The sequence below is a fragment of the Myotis daubentonii genome, chromosome 9 (genome assembly GCF_963259705.1).
Source record: "Myotis daubentonii chromosome 9, mMyoDau2.1, whole genome shotgun sequence".
Taxonomy (NCBI): domain Eukaryota; kingdom Metazoa; phylum Chordata; class Mammalia; order Chiroptera; family Vespertilionidae; genus Myotis; species Myotis daubentonii.
In genome coordinates, this window is record NC_081848.1 from 76751424 (window position 1) to 76772494 (window position 21071).

The window sequence follows — 21071 nt, forward strand, 5'->3', positions numbered from 1 at the left end:
TTTGGCACCCCCCCCCCACCATAGCTTGCTGCCCTGCCCCCTCCTGTAGTTCTCCGCCGCCTGCTTGTAGCTCACTGCCCCACCCTTCTGCTGATCCGTGATAGCGTAATAACCATTTACATATTATATCTTTATTATATAGGATATAGATTTAGATTTAAAGGAAATGACTGGTCTTGCTGGATCCACAAGCATATTTTCCATAAAAATGCTCATGGAACAGAACATATAGTATCAACAGAAAAGACTGTCAACTCAATTATATTCAAGTATGTGAAATATTCTATACCAGTGATGGCGAACCTATGACATGCGTGTCAGAGGTGACATGCAAACTCATTTTTTTGGTTGATTTTTCTTTGTTAAATGGCATTTAAATATATAAAATATCAAAAATATAAATCTTTGTTTTACTATGGTTGCAAACGTCAAAACATTTTTATATGTGACATGGCACCAGAGTTAAGTTAGGGTTTTTCAAAATGCTGACACGCCGAGCTCAAAAGGTTTGCCATAACTGTTCTATACCCACATTTTTATATTTTTATATAAATATGTATTTTAAATTATAAAAGTGTCTAAATTGTGAGAATGGGTTAAGAATGGTCAGTGAGTGTGACTATGAAACCTATGGACAAGACTTCCCAAGACATTTTAAACAGTCTTGTCTAGAGGAAGGAGCTGAGCAGATGACAGCTTTATATACCTGCAGTCCTGGGCATCCCAGGGAGCAATAAAGATAGGATTTATCATTCTCCTGAGATAAGAGTAAAACATTCCTTCTTTTTTATTTTACCAACTACAAACTTCGAAATTGCTATTTCTAAGCTTTACCCTATTGCTTTGTTTTCAAATTCCATCTCAAATAGCCTTCTCTCAGCACTCAGGCCAGAATGCTTCTCATTCCCCACTAGCAAACCCAAAAACACCAAGTACTATTGTTGAGGTTGAGACAGTTCTCTGTGGTCTGATCATCACGGGCTATTATTAAACCTTACCACTAAAATATTTTATACACCTGAATTTAAAATTATGCAGCAAATAGAACACTATAAATAAAGAGGTAAAAATAAAAGATAACTTTATTTCAAGGAACTTAACGTTTAAGAAATCTTCATCTGTTGTAAGCAATCAAAATAAAAACTTACCACTATTTTGGCCAAAATGCCATCATCACTTGCATCTAAGGTAACCACAGCTTTGTCGGTCTCTATTTCACATAAGGCATCTCCAGCACTCACAGCTTCACCTACAAAACAAGACTGGGTTTGTTTTGTTTTTTAAAATATGAATTTTAGTATGTGAGTTGGTGTGTGTATATGTTTGTAAAACATGAATAATAAATACCAAAATATTCAGTGTTTATTTCTAGGGTGTGGAATTACAAGTAATTCTCATCATGTATGTATGAGTGTTTGCATGTGTGTGTGTAAGAGTATATATGAATATACAGTGAATAGCAATGAATGCACATCCTCCTCTGAACAAATCAATTCCAGACCCCATATTCCTTCCTTTATAATATAATTTGACTATTAATCCATGAAGAGAAAAGTTTTACAATTAAAAGCACTTCTGGGTTAACATCGTAGGTTGAATTCAGAAAATCTGTTGGCACTACAGAGCATAAATGTACAAATCATATTAAGCAAAAAGAGAGATAATCAAAGATACAATGAGGTCAAATAAGAAACATTTCTGTGCAACAGAAACAATAGGGAAACTCAAAAATGTTGAGCAGGACCTGACTGGCTGGTTTCTAGATCTAGAAGCAGATTGGGGGTAAAGTGTAGTAGCTGCTCTTAAAGGGAACTAAAAGTGGCCTCATGAAGCCAGGGGACTCGAATCAGACTCTCAACTTAAAGCTAGGACTGGGTCAGGGTTCTTCTACTCATTATAATAGAATGCTGATAACAGAGGCGATCATCGCCTGCAGACTAGGACTGTGGCTTTAAGGAGAACTGTGGGTCTTGGAAGGTGGGTGAACAAAAACTCTGCCTCAATACCAGGAACAGAGCCAAGCCACCTTCTGGCTCCACTACTATACCTGCTAATATCTCTAATATCAATAGCAAAATCCCTGATTGGATAGAGGAAGGCAAGAGTAGGGGACAGGTAAGGAAGACATTAAAACACAAAACCTTTCACTCAAAAGTAGGTTGCAAAACAAAGTTCAAAAACATATGAAGAAATTTAATGCTAAGAAAGAAAAACCATAAAAACAGAAACTCATTTCAGATGCAATCCATTCAGTGAGACCCACCAAAGATTTTAAAATAAGTATCTTGAGGATGTTCAGAGATATAAAAGAAAAAAAAAAGACCCATCACAAAAACAAGAAATAGAAAAAATAATAATGTACAGAAATAAAATAGTATCAGGTAGAATGAAAACACTAATTAGAAATCTTGGAAATGAAAAATATAGTCAGTGAAATAAAAAGAAACAATCGATGGGGTTTATTCTAGATGAACATAGTGAAGTGAGCTGGTGGTCAATTATAGATAGCATAAGAACTACCTGGAACTTAATATAGGCAGACAAGAAGATAAAAAATAGAAAAGAGGCATTAGACATAGATTGAGGTTGCAATGTTTGTTTAATGGAGTTCCAAGGGCAGAGACTGGAGGAAATGGTGGAGAAGCAATACAATATATGAAAAGATAACTACTGAGAATTTCTCAGAAATGAAGAGACTTGTACCCTCAAAATGAGAGTCCTGAATGAGTTTAGAATATGGCTATCTATGGTGTATAGACTGGGAGGGGGTACGGGAGCCTTGCATCTTGTTGGAAATATTCTCTATCTTGCTCTAGCTGAATATATGTATATGTAAAAATGAACAGAGCTTATGCTTTCTGGCAAGTAATAACTTGATAAAAGTTTAAACAGAAAAAAAAAGTATTAGAGTGTATAAACATGAATACACATAGATACACTGTAGAGAAATTGCATACTATCAACAATAAAAATACAATAATAAAAGCTTTCAGAGGAAAAAAATCAGATTACCTCAATGGGATGCCAGACTGAGAGCACACTTCTCAGCAGCTGCTATAGAGGTCAGAAGAAAATGGAGAAATATCTTCAAAAAGCTGAGGAAAAATAACTGTCTAGAATTTTACATGTGGCCAAACCATCATTTAAGAATGAAGAAAAAATATTCTTTAGACATATAAAGGCTAAGAAAACTTATCACCTATTGATGAGTTATTACAAACTATAGTTCATCAAGAAGAAAAGTGGACACAGAGGCAACCCATGGGCTACAAGAAACAATTAGCAGAGAAGTTGATAAAAATGTTAACTATTAATCATTTAAAAGGTTATTTCTGAGTGTTTATAAATGTGTAAAGCTGAAAACTTTAAAAGGAATAAGATGAATAAGGGAATGGTCAGATGATCATTAAAGCATGCTAAGAATTTGATAAAGATAGGAGGAAAAAATACCAAATAATTCTAGACTTTATTGGCAACATTTAATTAAATATGTTCCTTAAAAACTTAATAGTGTACACCAAAAACTGTGAAAAATAGAAATATCTACAAAATTCAAAAAGCTGAAGAAACAGAAAATAATAAAAACGAACATCTAACTGAAGGCAGACACGTGACAAGAAAAACAGAAAAGAATAAAAACAAAAAGGTAGAAATAAGTTCAAATGTGTCAGCAATAAATATAAATTGATTAAAACTACCTACCAAAAGCAGAGGTTATCAAAATAAATTTTAAAAAAATATGATAAATGTGGCTTATAACAGACCTAAAACAAAAACAATAAAGAATAAGGAACAAAAGAAATATGTAACATACAGATCACCTATTAGGAAAAGGGGGGGGGGGGGCTTGCTTTTTCTTTGTTATGGCTTTCCACAATTTTGAGAAGTATCTGGCAATTAAACCCAAAGATTGTTAGCTCCTCTGATTCAAACAGCCCCTCTTTCCAAACAGCAAGACAAGATAAGCTACTTTCAAGGCTACATGCTTGCAAATACCTCCTCCCTGCTGTTTTTACAACTCAGGGATAATTAGTACAAACTTCCCTTTCCCACTGCACTTCAAACAAGCCTCTTTGGAAAGCCTCATAACTTTTGCTCTAAGCATGTTTTACAGGCTTGGAAAAATACTGCCAAGACACCTCCCTAGGACATCTGTAAGGGCTGCCTCCTGAAGAACAAATAAAACAAACCACAAGCCCCCCCCTGATATCTGCTCAATTTCAGGTCCCAAATTCTCCTTCCATCCTTCCTTCCTTGTTGCTTAGCAATAGTCAGGGCTTAAAAAAGGAGGCCGCCCTTTGTTTTCTTGCCCTTGTACTAATTAACAATGCACTGGCCCTTTCCCCTTTGGGGAAAGTAAAATCAACTCCCTCTCTCTTACTATCTCTTCTCTCAGTTGGGAGTTCTTTCACAGCCCATATCACCAGCCAAAACCCTAACACACACCCCTCACACACACACCAAAAAACAGTTGGTACAGCATTATTAATAGGCATACTCAATAGAAGAACATGAAGATAAATCTAAAATACTAAGAAAACAAATATACCCTGAAAGTTCACTGTACAGAAACTACTTCATTGCACACCAAAATTTTCAGAGGTGGTTATAATACCTCTTAGTTAAAATAGTTCAGAACCACCAATATATACTGTATTGATGAAATAAACTTATCTGTTAGATAATATTTAGTGAACACCCTAAAAGAAAAGGTGCTTGGTCTGACTCCAAAGAGATTTTTTTTACTGAACAAATATTTATTGAAAACGCATTAGTGCACTGAAGATACAGAAGTGAAGGGTGGGGGAGGAGTTAAGATTTCTGGCCTCAAGAAGCTTATTTACTTTCTAGTGAAAAGTTAATTGGAAATTACAGTAAGATTAGGTGAACTCAGAATGCTATGGGTATATTCAGAATGGGCATCTATTTCAATTTTTGGAAGGTAAAGGACATCTAATCTGAGCCTGAAAAGATGAGGGGGAGATAATGAAGTAAATGGGCAGTAATCCAGGCAGAAGGCACAACATACCCAAAGTCCTGGAGGCAAAAGAAAACAGAGAACTTGGGAGGGTCTTCCTAACAGTACCTGAGAAGGGTTGAGATATTAGGATGGTCAGGCAAGTAGGAATCAGCTAAAAGAAGACTGTTCGTTACATGTCATACAAAGAAAGCTACAGCAACAGATTATACATTCTTACTTCTTTATAAGACAGATGTTTTAGTAGTTAAAATAGACTGTACTTCAAAAGGAAAAGATCACACCTTTATGTTTCTGCTGTAACCATGGAAAAAAACTGAACCAGGCAACCTAGCAATAAATACTTCTTCTAGAGACCTAGAAAAAGAGAAAATGTTTTATCAATTGAGCTCACCTATTCCATATTCTAAATATCCTTTAAGAATCACCCATAAATTCTACTTCAGCCATAGATCAACCTAAATGATTTTGTTCCTGTTCCTGAATTCTTATAGTTGTAATTTATTTCCAATGAATCAGAAATTGCATTATAAATGTTATGTTGCTACTATTAATTACTTTTTTTAAAAAAATTAGGTTTTCCTCTATCTAGCAGACTATGGGCATCTTCACAATAGGAACAGGACACATCTTAAGTATTTTATAGTCTACCTAATTCCCCAGGCTAGAACCTTACAGATAATGAGTTTGAGATTAAAACACTTTAGAAAAAAAAATTACAATAATTTCACACATCCTCATTTCCTCAGAAGGTATACAGCAAACTGTCGCATTTAAAACAGCATATTATTATGTAAGAGCACAGTACTCTTAATTTATCATGAAACTAAGGTTCCATCTACCAATTAACCAAACATAATGTAAATGCCAAAAGAAAATTCTGAGATCCAATAATGAGCCAGGAAGATTCCAAATATACTCAGTGCAGCCTTGCCCCACAATTTCGCACTGTAATTAGAAAAGCGCAAAGCAGAGTAGTTACAAGGAACTCTTCCAACTCAGACACGTTTGAGTCTAAGCTCTTGACCAAGTTACATAATCTCTCTGACTCTCAAAAAAGTTTTGAATGTGCAGCTATATTAAAAACAAAATCACAGAACTGGAAATGTTAGGTTAACTCTTCACACACATTTTCAAATAATACTTTGCAACATCATTCCATGAAAATGTTAGGTGTGTTATTAATAACCATCAAAAACCAAGACTCATTCTACCTCCCTAGTCCATACCCTATTATTTCAAACAGATCAGTCAACAAATATTCATGTACAAGACATTATACTAAGCACTGGGTATAAATACAACAGTAAGATATGGTTCTGTCCATAAGTTAATAGTCGAGAGAAGATGAGAAGCTAGGACAGAGCACCATGGTCGGTGTGAGGTGACAGGCGGCTCCTCAGCAGCCATGTTGATGGCTGACTGGTTGCAGAAAGAGATGACAGCCTTGCAGTGTCCCTGTGCCAACTCTTCGTGGTGCAGATGAGGTGGAGCGGGCCCGGAGCAAGAGTGCGGGCCCCAGGAGGGGCCAGAGCAGAGGCCCGCCCGGGGGCCGCTCCCCAGCACCGAAGCCAGCGTCATCATCCTGTTCCTTTGTCCCGATGGGTAGCTGCCAGAGCTGAGGAACGGAGTATAAAGAGGCTTCCCTTTCTCTTTAAACATTCTGGGTAGGAAGTATAGTTTTGATGAAACACAGTTCATGGTGGTGTTTATGTTATTAATGAAACATATCCTGTGGCTTTTATAAAATAACTTTGTTCTGACAAAAATTAAGAATAAAAGTCTTCATTTAAAAGATGTGTGTGGTAGCCCTAGCCAGTGTGGCTCAGTTGGTTGGAGCATCATCCCTTGCACTGAAGGGTCACCTGTTTGATTCTGGTCAGGGTACAAACCCAGGTTTTGGGTCCAATCCTAATTGGGGTGTATATGGGAGGCAATCGATCGATGTTTCTCTCTCACCTCAATGTTTCTCTCCCACTTCCTCTCTCTAAAATCAATAAAACAACAAAAAAATCCTTGAGTGAAGATTAAAAAAAAAAAAAGATGTGTGTAGTAGTCGTGGCAGGGGCGAGTTAGTTTTTATCCGTAAAACCAAGTAAATCAAACCTACTTTAATGTTCATTAAAGAAAAAAAATACTTTTGTGCTATGTTGAACCATCATGACAACCATGATTAGAGACAAAAGTAACTCAACTGTTTATTCAACAAATATTTACTAATTGCTCTTACGTGTAAGACATTGTATAAGACACTTCAGTAAAAAATAGTAAGTTAGACCTGCTTCAAGAAGTCCCTAATCAGAGTAAAGAAGAGTAAAAACAAACAAGCAGCAATGCCAATTCCACCCAATCAGTGCCTACAGCAATGTGGGAAGCTAGAGGAGCAGCCCCCAGTAAGCAAGTCTGCCAACTCTTTTCATTTAATCAGACACAAGATATTATTTGCATGGCCCAAGACCCCAGGCAATCTGGCTCCTAGGCCATCTGAGGTTCTACCTAGAGGGCTGAGGGCATGAGTAGCAGTTTGAGAAGGAAATGGCTAGGTAAAGTGATAACTCCCTTACACTCTCCTGACCTCTTATATTTTAGTAGAGGCACGGGTGCATGAAATTCGTGCGGGGGGGGGGGGGGAGGTGGTGGTGGGGGGGTGCGTTGGGGAGGCCCTCAGCCCGGCCTGCACCCTCTCGCAATCTGGGACTGCTGGCTCCTAACCACTCACCTGCCTGCCTGATCGCCCCTAACCACTCTGCCTGCCTGATGGTCCCAACTGCTTGCCTGCCTGCCTGATGGCCCCTAACTGCTCACCTGCCTGCCTGATGGCCCCTAACCACTCTGCCTACCTGCCTGATCACCCCTAACCACTCGACTGCCTGCCAGATCACCCCTAATTGCTTGCCTGCCTGCCTGATCGCCCCTTACTGCCTCTGCCTCGGCCCCCACTGCTGTGGCTTCATCTGGTATGACGACCGGAAGTTGTTTGGCTGCCCGGTCTAATTAGTGTATTATGCTTTTATTATTATAGATTGCACTGTTCATTACAGGTACCTGACCTACGTGGTGAATGGTTATTGTACTGGATGATGCAGACAAGAACATTTCCATCACCACTAAAAGTTCTACTGAATAATACTGTAACCCAAAATTCCATTCACCAATTCTAAAATAACCACATAACAGAAATACTAACAGGAGTAAAAAAGCAGTGATGGAATACTATTTACTAACAAAATAAATGAATTGTTGATACATACTACAATATGAAAGCACCTTAAAATCATGCTAAATGGAAGAAGTCAGTCACAAAAGACTATATATATCTCTATTTATCTATATGTCTGTCTGTCTATCTATCTATCTATCTATGGTAGTATATATAGATTCTATTTACATATGTCCTGAAAGCAAAACTTTAGAGACAAAAAGCAGCTCTGGGTTAAGTCTAGTGATGTAGGAAAAGGGACTGCAACCAGGCAATACGTATCTTTTGAGGTGATGGAAATATTCTAAAACTGTATTGTGATGATGGTTGCAAAACTCTATAGATTTACTAAAAGTCATTAAATTGTGCACTTAAAAAAGGTAAATGTCATGTTGTGTAAATTATACCTCAATAAAGCTGTGTTAAAATAGAAGTATACTGAAAAAATTGATATTTTGGAAATAACCATTTCAAAAAATTTCCATTTTAGCACCACCAACACATTATAAAAACACCCCAAATAAATAAAAATCAAAGCCTCTTCTAGCAGCAGATGTCAGATACCCATACAACTTCTAGTGGTACCGAGTGATAACACTTCAGTGACAAACTCCTTCAAGACAGCTTTACTTCTGAATTTTACACACTATATTATAGTTTACGACGAACACAACACTACCTAAACATTCCCAGTCCCATGACAGAAGGAATAGCCACATAAATGACGGAAGAGAGGTAACACCGAGAGCAGCAGCAGCGACCAGCACTCAAGAAGCACACTCCGTGTGTTCCAGACACCACGTGGCCAATTCTCCACGTAACTGTCTCAGCCCGGCTGTGTCAGTGTTTCATAAGATGCTCTTAAATATCTCAAGAAAGAAAATAATGTTTTTCATCCACTCAAAAATTCTCTCACCAAAGGGGCAACAAGAACATTTTCTTTTTTAAAAAATTTTTTAACAAAATTGACCTTTAATTAAACAGAAAATGTCAGAAGCACACTTTCCATCCCAATAACAAACTTGTGGGATTACATACAGCTCAACTTACCTTTCAAGAGATGCTGTGTTACCTACCACTTCTGAAGTGTTTTCTCTACTAATTTTATGATGCATATTCTTTACTTAATCCTCAGATGGAAATGAAGTATTCTAACACTCATTCTAAAACTACTTTTCAAACAGTCATTAGAGCAACAAAGATGGGAATAATTTATATGCTAAATTATTTGCATATTTTTGTGACTTAAAAAAACAAGAAAATGAAATTAAGTTATTAGAGAATTCTAAAGCCAGGAATATACCTTACATCTCATCTAGTTCAACTCATTCCCAGATATTTCATGGCAGAGTGGGAAGCCCAGAAGACAAACCATGATTTCTAGGCCAGCATTCTTTTTCACTGCACACTATTACCTTGCCTTAAAACACACACACGACTTTAGTAATAGTAGCTGTGAATAACAGTCTCAGATTTTCAAGAAAATTTAAAGACTGAACTGCTATCCATTAAAAGTTACATTAACCTTCACTTCAAAACAAATCAGATTCATAATTAGATACAACACTTCCTTTTCATGAAAAAAATTTCAATCCTCTTAACGTTTAAAGGTCTAAACTCATTGTTTTAAACAATGGTGATCATACATTAATAAGATCTCAAGATAAATTTTAAACACATAGCTATTAAGAGAAAAAGGTATGTAAAAAGTTTGCTGCCAGAAAATAAATGATCTGAATACAGAATGACTGAACCAAGTTATTATAAATTATCAAGTACTAAACATACTTAGACATATACAATCATACCCATGTGTACAGCACATAAATGTTAAAAGCAAATTATGCTCAATTAAATCACAAAGGCGATGAACTTAAAAAAGAAGCCAGTGAATTATTGAGAACCAAGGATTAATATTGCTCTCAATTATTTGTAGTGTATTAGCAAAGAAACATTCCTCCTCAGTTAACAGGACATGGAATTTTAAGAGCAATCTCCTTGAAAATGTGCTCCATGGGAAGTACATCTTGGCTTGTCCTATCTAAAATCGCACATTGTAATCAAAAGGAAAAAAGAACAGAATGATGAGACAATTTGTCTCTTGGCTCTTCATCATACTCTCCATATAATGGTTGTGAATAACTTATCAGATGACCAGTGAGCTAGAAGTCTGAGAGATAAATGTGGTCCAAAGAATCCTCTTATCTACTTGCCTATCAGTTCTCAAAGTGTGAAAAAATTTAATCTTTTATAGTAACCCCGAAAGGCTGTTCTTGTCTCAATTACTATTTAATGATACCAACACTCTATCATACTGAACATGGAAATAGCCAAAGCTCTGCAATTTGTCAGGAAAAGGAAATTTAAAAATAGATTCCAAGTAATTACATTTTTTTTTTATAAAGATGAAACTTTCTTAGATACTGATAACAATTTTAAATGATGGCAACAGCCATGCAGAGCCAAATACTCAATGTTCTTCCTATTGAAGCACTGGCTGTTTCAATTATATGACATGTCTTTCTCAAATTCTAGAAACAAATTTATGATGTTGAAACTAAAAGTTAAGTATAAGGACTAAAACTTGGGAGGAAAAAAACCTTAAAATATTTTACCATTCTCAGCTTATGGAAGGTTATAGGCTGAACCCAGAAAACTTCTACACTAACATGGAAAAATTTTGTTTAAACAAACTTAACTAGAAGAGGAACCCAATTTACTGCATTTACCATGTACTATGTAATACAACTGATTTTTTTAAATTGTTTTATTGCTTAAAGTATTACAAAGAGTATTATATATGTCTCCCTTCTTTTTCTCCCCTTGACCCTCCCCTAGCCTCCCATGCCCCCCAGTGTCTTGTGTCCATTGGTTACACGCTCGTATGCATGCATACAAGTCCTTTGGTTGATCTCTTACCCCCGCCCCCCACCCCCCAACCTTCCCCAACCTTCCCCAGCCTTCCCGCTGTAGTTTGACAGTCTGTTCGATGTTGCTCTGCCTCTGATTTTTAAAAATAATACAACTGATTTTTAAAAATAATCAAATAACACAAGACAGTAGTAATGTACTTGCTCACCTTCCTTTTTCAGCCATTTCACAATGTTCCCTTCTTCCATTGTCGGAGACAGGGATGGCATTAGTATCTTAATAGGATCAGCTAAAATTGAAAAAAGGAAAGATTAGCTACAAAAATACAATGCACCTTACAAAGCATCAATAGAAAGTTCAAGTAAATTAATATCAAATTCAATTTGAGAAAGAAAATATTCCAAAGTTGAAAAGACTCCCAACTGGTCAAACTAAGTATCCAGGAAATAGTACAGAAACATGAAATTCTCAACTTTTTAAAAATAAATTTTTTTGAATATTTTCAACTCCTTTCTCATAGTTCCCAAGTACTCTGTGCATATTTTTAAGCCAGATGTTTATAAGATTAAAAAATAGAAAAGTTGATTTATGTTTCATTTTCTCCATCCCTTTTTGTTGATGCAAAAAAATATTTACAAATAAAATGATCAAAGAGAAAGACAAGAAAAAGTATCTAGGGTTCTGATAACCTACAACAAATAATCAAGATTAGACTTTAACAAACTGGTTGTGTTTTTATTTTCCTCTAATATTATATTATTCAAGAATCAAAGGTTCTTGCTAGTATATGTGAAAGGAAAGGTATGCTTTGTCAAGCTTGACCAGGCAAGTGAACCTAAGTGGTTAGTTAAATTAACCTCAGATTGTGTTCCATACCACCATTCAACTGGGGATACAAAAAGGTAGACTCAAACCAGGGTGACCTCTCAATGAAGCACAGCTTTTCCTTAGATATCAGAAAAGGAGATGCCCTATATATTTGCCCAGATGTGCTTCCCAATAGTCACCCACTAAACAGGACCATGTTCATAGAGCACACAGCTGCAAGATCACAATTTATATAAAGTTTATACTAATAAAATTGTTAACAGCATGCTCCAGCTCTAGCAGTAGCCATGGTAACAAATTATAGTCCATGAAATCTTTCATAGAACCTATTCTCTCCTCAGATTATTCAGCAATCAAAACACAACTGCGTATCTACCATATTTCAAATGTGGAATATTTTACCGCTAATATTAAATGAAGTTAATTATTTTCTTTGGGAAAACTGAAGGAATTTTACTATAATTTCAAATGAAGAGTTCCAACAGCTTCATGATAAAGGAATTCCTCTGAAGCATTTGGAAGGAAGCTTCTGTCCTTGTCCCTTTTTCACCCCTTCCTCTCTAAAGGTCTGGGAAAAAGACCTGAGTGAATACTTGCCTTTGTCTTTTCCTCATTTTCTTTTAAGAACTGCCTACTTGGAGGGGTACCTTTAGGTACATATATCACCTTTTTCACTTTTTACATGAAATGAAAATATTTACATGGCGTAATGAAAAACAAAAAAGCACATTTGCCTACAGAATGTCCAGCCAGCCTAAGCCTGAGCATTTAATTTTTGAGAATTAGGTTTTGAAAATGAAAACCAATATAAATAAACCTACAATCTAATAGCACCATGATAAGAGGCCAGCCTCTCCTTGAAAGACACAGCTTAAAACAAATCCCAGTTTGCTGCTTCTAAGAAAAAGGTCAAGGCTGGCATTATGAGAGAATATTTCATAGGCACATACACATTAAATTTATATCAAATAGAGTTCCACTTCAAAGAAGCAAAATAAATGGACCTCATTGCTTCTGAGTCCAGATTCTAATTTATGACAAACACTAAATCAATTTTCTCAAAACAAAGTCTGTCTTCAATATTTTTACATCTTGGTTCTAGCTGCCGTGATACAATTCATATTTGTTTTATGATTCTTTCTGCCATTATAATCTCTCACCTAACAGACCTTCACATTTCCATTATTCCTGACATTAAGGACTATATTATAAAACTTCTGCATTTATTATTGTTTTCAAAATTACCACATCAAAAGCCACAAAATTGTTCATATTTTAAAATAAAAAGAATATAATCATTCCTAATACAGCCAGCCTTCATGGATGAATTGAAATTGCTTCTCTGAATAATAACAATAAAATATAAAAATTGTGTAATAAATCACTACCCTTATTCTGAAATGAAGGTGACAAAAAACAAAGACAGACATTTTAGACATCTCCATTATTCAGTAATATCTTTTGATTGATCATACTGGCTTACTATGGAAAGTAAAATGTGCAATGTATTTACTTTTTAAAAAATTCTTTATTGTTTAAACTATTATATATGTCTCCTTTTTTCCTCCATTTGTATTTTCTGATTAATCTAACCAATCTATCCCCAAACTGTCATGTTGGAAAATAATTTCAAACATAAGCATTAATTTATTAATAATGGTACATATTTCATTCTAATATATATCCTCTTTCAACTGGAACATTATACACATCTTTTTCAAATGTATTTTTCCAGTGGAAAAGTAATTATACAAGCATAATATCAGCTTTGAGTGACAGAGCTGCACATAATTAGTATCTGCCCTTTATGGTTGCCATAAATTCCAGAGATAGTATGTGGGCTTTTCTAGGCCTCTCAGAATTTTAACCTATACCTAATATTGTTTAATCTCAATAGAAATCAAATATAGCTTCCCTTTTCATCCCAGTAAGCAGTACATTCTACCCTTCTCCTGTCAAATTGAGGAGGCCTTGAAATGTGCACCAAGTTATATTTCCTATGAAAAACTGGGCACACTCTTGGGTAAGAATAAAGGAAGTGTGGTCTCTCCCCCTCCTGCTGGTCATTCAGGCTATTTCAATTAGTAAAAATGCCACAATTAACTTTAAAAAATACCCCCAATTTTTTGTTAGAATTTAATCCCTTTGAAGTCATTTTAGTGGTCTATTCCTTTCTATCAAGCTAACGAACTACACTAATGGCTAATAAAGTCTGTCCTTCTGTAGCAATTTAAAAAATATTCAAAGTAACTACAGTAATGCACATTTTCAGATTATATGTAAATTAAATATATATTATGATTTGATTTTTAATTTTTAAAAATATATTTTCATTGATTTTTAGAGAGAGAAGGGAGAGGGAGAGAAACATCAATTGGCTGTCTCCTGCACGCCCCCTACTGGGGATTGAGCCCACAACCCGGGCATGCAACCGGCGACTCGGTTCTTGGGTCAACAACTACTGAGCGACACCAGCAGGGCTATATGCTGATTTTAAAAGTAGAGTCTCCGAAGTCATTCAAACTGTCGTAATCTTTTTTCTTTTTCATCAAATGAATGACACAATAAATTAAATTGTTTTGCTTAGCATATTGCTGCTTTACCTGCTACATCAGGCACACAAGCAATCTTTCAATCACTGAATTGTATAGCAGTTCTCTAAGCAATTCTTACATTTCTTCAAATTTGCTGTTCCAATCTTTCTACAGCATAATTCTGCCTTCCACATCAAATACAGTACACGGATAAAATTCTAGTTTCTTATTCCTTAAAGTATTTATTTTGCCCTAAGAGCAAAACACTTCTACTTCAGGCAAAATCAATTACGTGTATATCAAAGCTTTAAATTGATGATCTAGATCAGTTCTAAAAGTTCTCAAGATTAAAAAAAAAAGAAAAAAGATAATATACGCATACAAATGCAGATCAAATTGCTTTATGGCTAACATGAAGCAGATCTTAGCTCCATTATGCTGACTAGAGTAATTAAGGAAGTCAGCAGTTTATACAGGGTACAGCTCGAGAGTTATTCTGGCCCGTTTATACCACTAGAATCCAAACACAAAAATCATGAAATGCAGATAGACCAATGAAGAAGGAAATTACCCAGTACTTTCTTAGTGTGGCTCCCTGTTCCTAACATTAATTTGCTTCTCTAATAGGGAGAGATACTGCTCATTTAATTACCTCTCTTTTCAAGGCAAGAACTCATTAAGTTTAATTGAACCTTTAAAACTTCCATACAAAGAAAACAATTCTGCCACCTGCAGGCTGAATAAAATAAAGCAGAATGGAGTATAGGGGTAATAAAAATACATTGAAAATATCAATGGATGACAATAGAAAATGCATGCATAACAGTCTGTATGAAAATAGCATTTATAAGTCTTGGCATGGTACAAAAACATGTAAGAGATGCCCCAAACAGTATATATGGCATAATCTAATTTCTACTACCTGCTCAGCTTGTACAAAAAGACTGAAAGGATATACTCCAAAATGACAATAATGGATATATCTAGATGGTGATATTCTAAGTCAGTGGTTCTCAACCTTCCTAATGCCGTGACCCTTTAATACAGTTCCTCATGTTGTGGTGACTCCCAATTTCATTGTTACAAATTGAACATAATTAAAACATAGTGATTAATCACAAAAACTATGTAATTATATATGTCTTTTCCAATGGTCTTAGGCGACCCCTGTGAAAGGGTCGTTCGACCACCAAAAGGGTCATGACCCACAGGTTGAGAACCGCTGTTCTAAGTGGTTTTCATTACCTTTGTTTTTTATAGCCTACACTAGAGGCCTGGTGCACGAATGCATGCACTAGTGGGGTCCCTTGGCCTGGCCTGTGGGAACCGGCCCAAACCGGCTCTCCGACATCCCCTGAGGGGTCCTGGACTATGAGAGGGTGCAGGCCAGGTTGAGGGACCCCCACTGGTGCATGATTGGGGCCGGAGAGGTTGGCCAGCGGGGGAGGGACTGCGGGAGGGCTCCAGGCGTTTCCAGCCTGTCTAGCTCAGTTCCAATAGGCCGGGCCCCAGCAGCAAGCTAACCTACCGGTTGGAGTGTCTTCCCCCTGGTGGTCAGTGCACATCATAGCAAGCGGTTGAGCAGCCTTAGCATATCATTAGCATATTACACTTTGGTTGAATGGCTGATTGGACACTTAGAATATTAGGCTTTTATTATATAGGATGTTAACTTTCTACAATAAATTTACCTAATTTCACTTTCTCCCCAAACTTATCTAACATCTAAAAACAAAGTTTACTTTTGTTTTTGTTATTTTTAAACACAAACCCACAAGTCAGGGAGAAAAGAAGGGGCGTCTCTCAACTACTGACTAGCCTAGATCTGCTTTGCTTAGATGATCATACTTAGCCATTACTTACCCTAGAAACAATTAAAATTAAGAAGCACTTCACTACTGTTCTACTTTAATCTACCTGTCATAGTAAGAGACATGCCAATCAATGATTCCCAACTCACACTTCCTTTTTAAAAAGAAAATGTCCAAACCACAGCCTTTGAAAGAATCTGCCCTATGTGCTCTGGTACGATTAGCCTACAATGGGTCAACAGCTTCACTCCAGGGAATCTGGAATTAGATCAAAGAGGTAGTGCCCACTTAAACTAAACTGAAAGAGCGTGCGGCATAGGGCCTGAATCAGCATTAAGGCAAGACAAACAGACATTATAAAGAAAGGAAAGCCATGAGTAAACAGATTCGCAAGTTTACGAAGAAAAACAAAGTAAATCAAAGAAAGAGAGAAAGACGGACATTGGGAACCATATTAGAAATGGATGAAATCATCATAGTTCCCCCATGGCCCAGCAGTACTTCATATATGTGCTACCATATCCTTGTAATAAATCTTATTTTTACTTCAGCTATTCTGTTTGTTGCCACATTTAAACAATTCAAAGAACAGTATCAGTCTTATCAGTATTAGCATAGAAGCACTTAATAAGGATCAGGCCTAAAATGGTATTCATGCTTTGGCAGAAATACTGTACCATCAACTCTTATCAAAGAATCTGCCTGTCACTGAACTGCTATCAAAAACTCAGATGCCGCCCTAACTGGTTTGGCTCAGTGGATAGAGTGTCGGCCTGCAGACTGAAGGGTCCCAGGTTCGATTCCGGTCAAGGGCATGTACTTTGGTTGCGGCACATCCCTAGTAGGGGGTGTGCAGGAGGCAGCTGATCGATGTTTCTCTCTCATTGATGTTTCTAATTTTCTATCCCTCTCCCTTCCTCTCTGTAAAAAAAAATAATAATAATAATAAAAAAAATATATATATATATATAAAACACACAAAAAAACTCAGATGCTTACAGGGCAGTGGTCGGCAAACTCATTAGTCAACAGAGCCAAATATCAACAGTACGATTGAAATTTCTTTTGAGAGCCAAATTTTTTAAACTTAAACTATATAGGTAGGTACACTGTTATTAACTTAATTAGGGTACTTCTAAAGCTTAGGAAGAGCCGCATGTGGCTCGTGAGCTGAAGTTTGCCAACCACGGCTACAGGGAATAATCAGGTGAAAGAAATGGGCTAGCAACATCTAATGCTTTTTTCTTTAGATCTAGACATGCTTTATGTTCATATTAAATCTGTAAACTCTCTTCCCTTCTATACACACAGTATCTGTCCTCTGATACTTTTCCTGGTCTACCTTTTGCCTTCTGCTTTCTACGACAGATAAAGATACAAGAAAGAAATGACAACTAGAGGTGATGACATATACCAAGGCACATACAGCCTTGCTGGCTGGGAAGTAATAGTGGAAGGTGGTAAACTAGAAAGTAATTTACTACCTAAAGAGAACAATCGTTACTCAATTTTAACTGTCACCATATAGACCAGTGACGGTGAACCTTTTGAGCTCGGCGTGTCAGCATTTTGAAAAACCCTAACTTAGCTCTGGTGCCGTGCCACATATAGAAATGTTTTGATGTTTGCAACCATAGTAAAACAAAGACTTATATTTTTGACATTTATTTTATATATTTAAATGCCATTTAACAAAGAAAAATCAACCAAAAAAAAATGAGTTTGCGTGTCACCTGACACGCGTGTCATAGGTTTGCCATCACTGATATAGACCCTAAATTTAAATTTTCAAGAAAAGACAAAAATCTAGATTTTTACATAAAAATTTTTTATTTTATCTATCTATCTGGGATTAATCCTCGCCCAAGGATGTTTTTTCTGCCATTGATTTTTAGAAAGGGTGGAAGGGAGGGAAGAGACAGAGAGAGAGAAACATCCATGTGAGAGAGGCACATTGATTGGTTGCCTCCCACACCCGTCCTGACCAGGGGCTGGGAACCAACCCTGCAATCAAGGTACATGATGCCCTTGACTGGACTCAAACCCTCAACCCTTCAGTCTGAGGGCAATGCTCTAACCACTGAGAAACCAGAGAGGGCAAAGTTTCTAGTTTGTAAATGTTGTCAATAAATTTAATTTTCTTCTAAAATGATATAGGTCAGTTCATTGGCTGCCAATTTGCAATCATAGTGTGGACCTCTGTATTCTTTTATAACTTTTCAGATTTTTAGTTTCCCTAGATGTTTATTTAACACCCAAAATACGCAAGGCCTGTAGCTATATATTAGGCAAAAGCACTACAAAGGTTGAGCCTCATTCATTTTTCTCCTCACGTTATTTTAAATTTAACATGTTATTCCTCAGGAAGAACTTAAAACCAATATTAACATCTTAGTTATTAATTAAATTCAAAATCATGCCATTCAGTCTAAAAGGGCAGCGATGGAAGCTCTTCAAAATTAACTGCCTAGACTAGTTTGAAAACCTGTTTACAGATGCTATGTCACGTATGTAAATACACATCTGGCATCTGGGCCTTTGCATCTGGGAGGGCTGCCACCTTTAGGAAGCCTTCTTATGTTCTCCCTTCCTATCCTCAACTTACCTCTCAGAGCTCACTACACACACTATTGAAATCATACCATTGTTCTTTACTTCCCCAAGAAGACTATACCCACCTTAAGAATAAGGCCTGTAACAGAAGTTAGGGCTGCAGCTCCAGGAGCAAAACAAAAGCATGCAGGTGAAAAGGTAGGAGACAAATTTTGGCTCAGTATTAGAGAAAAAAAAAGAAAACCCAAAACTTTCAAATAACGTGGAGCTACCCAACAACACAATCAGCTTCTGTGGTGGGCAGAACAATGTCCACAGCCCCCCTTCACTGCCACCCCATAAAAGATGGCCAGGTCCTAACAACCAGAACCTGTGAATATGTTACGTTACATAGCAAGGGCGAGCTAAGGTTTAAGAAGGAGCTAAAGTTGCTCAACAGCTGACCTTGACACGGGAAAGCATCCTATATCACCCACGCGGGCCCAATGTAACCACAAGGGTCTTTATATGTGCGACAGGGCGGCCCTAGGAGAAGAATACAGCTTCCTTGGGGTGCAGCGTCCTCTTCCTTACAGGAGATGCCCAAGCAGAGGCAGTGTTCACCGGGTGGGGGGTAGGGGGAGGGTCAAATGTCACCACACATCAGCTAAGGATCGCCTAAGTGAGTTTCTGAAGGCACGCGTCCTACAACTGGGCTCAAGGAACACCTCTGAACCTGCATGAACGCATGCCCCTTTCTCTGTGGAGACGATCGGGACTAGAGCATCCAAACCATTCTCAAAAGGATCTGTTTTACAAACAAGGTTAAACACACTCTTCCCAGGTTATTTCCAACCCTGGGCTTTTACTATTCCATGATTTCTCTAAGGCAGTGAGTCCGTCTCAAAGTGTAAGCCCGACAAACACCAACACAAAACATCAAAACTCATCCAACCCCAGACAGCTCTCTGGGGGCTGTAGGAAAAGTTCAATAGTTAATAAACTGGGAGGAAAGAAAAGTCTAGACACAGTTAAAAACAAAAAAAAAAACATTGTTCTAAGTACTTTATGAAACGTTAATCTGAAGAAACTGAAATAAGTCGTTCCCATCGCCAAATCCTTAGAAATCTGAGTGTACTCATCTTACCATGTCGCTTTGTGTAACTTTTTTTTTTTTTTTACCCCCCTGAGCCTAGGGTAGCCCAGAATGTAGGCAAATATCTACTGCACCTAATTTTTTTAGATTAAAATTCATTCTGTGTAGTGCCAGAATGATGACTTTCAAAACATGTTAGTCCTAGGACCCCGCCCCACCCACGTGTAAAGAAAAAATAATGCCTTATGCATACACGGTTAAGTACCGGAAGAATTGTTAATTATGTCAATCATCATTAATAAATGCGGGTTTCCTGTAATAAACTTCATGATCTGATTTCCCCGCCTAATTTTTCACTCTTTCACGCTCACGCTTGGCCGTACCTACACAGCCGGGGCGCGAGAGGCATTTACAAACCAAGTCCTTTGCCGGCGTCGTGCGGAGCAACCCGAGGGCCTAGCAGAGCAGACCTCCCGCTCCACAAACGCCGCAAGAATGAACGACAGCCCAAAGTGGCTTTTTGAATCTCAGCAACTTCGGCAGCTTTTCCCAGAGGGGGACGCCTGACGACCCTAAGGAACCCGAGACGCGACTGGGAAGGGGCCTGAGGGAAGGGCGTTTGGGACTTATCTTCGCGCCTTTCCAAAAAAACAAACACCCAAATTCCAAGGCAAGGTCAAGGGAAGCCATACCAACCCGGGGGCCCCAGACAGTCAGGCTCTCCCAGCTCCCAAGGAAGCCCTTCGGGGCATTCACTTACCAGGCGGCCAAGTCAGCTGACCCCCGTCCCGAGAGAAGGCCCAGGGGTCAGAGAGCCCGAGTAGGGAACAGAGAGCCCGAGTCCCTCCGCACCCGAATGCAGGCCCTCCAAGAAACGGCCCTTGCCTGACCCAGGCCCAGCGTTCAGCTCCACAGAGAAGCCGAGCGAGCCGCGACCACTCACCCCGCAGCCACTGCGTGCTGTGAAGCCATCTCCAAGCAGCCCCGCCGCCGGCAGGCCACCCAGCAGCCCCTGTAACCAGCCCCAGGCCTCGCCGGGCGCCGAAACCTAGGAGAGAGCGCAGCATCCGCCGGCCACAGCCTAGCCTCCAGGAGGCCGCCATCTTTCCGGCCTTTTCGCAGGCTCCCCACGGCGCTGCCTGCTCACTCAGTCTCAAGCCCCTCCCAGGCCCCGCCTCTCACCCGACTAGCCACGCCCCCTAAGTGCCAGTCGCGCCCTTGA

General features: G+C 38.1%; 1 protein-coding gene across 1 annotated transcript in view; it reads right to left on the minus strand.

Annotated features, from left to right (window-relative positions):
- Positions 1–21004, minus strand: part of PDHX (pyruvate dehydrogenase complex component X) — a 42875-nt gene extending 21871 nt beyond the window's left edge. The window contains exons 1-3 of the mRNA XM_059709704.1: positions 20793–21004; positions 11257–11337; positions 1149–1249 (exon numbers count right to left, since the gene is read on the minus strand). Of these exons, the coding sequence (XP_059565687.1) occupies positions 1149–1249; positions 11257–11337; positions 20793–20952 (342 nt within the window). The 5' untranslated portion in view covers positions 20953–21004. The remainder of the gene's footprint in view (positions 1–1148; positions 1250–11256; positions 11338–20792) is intronic.
- Positions 21005–21071: the final 67 nt, after the last annotated feature.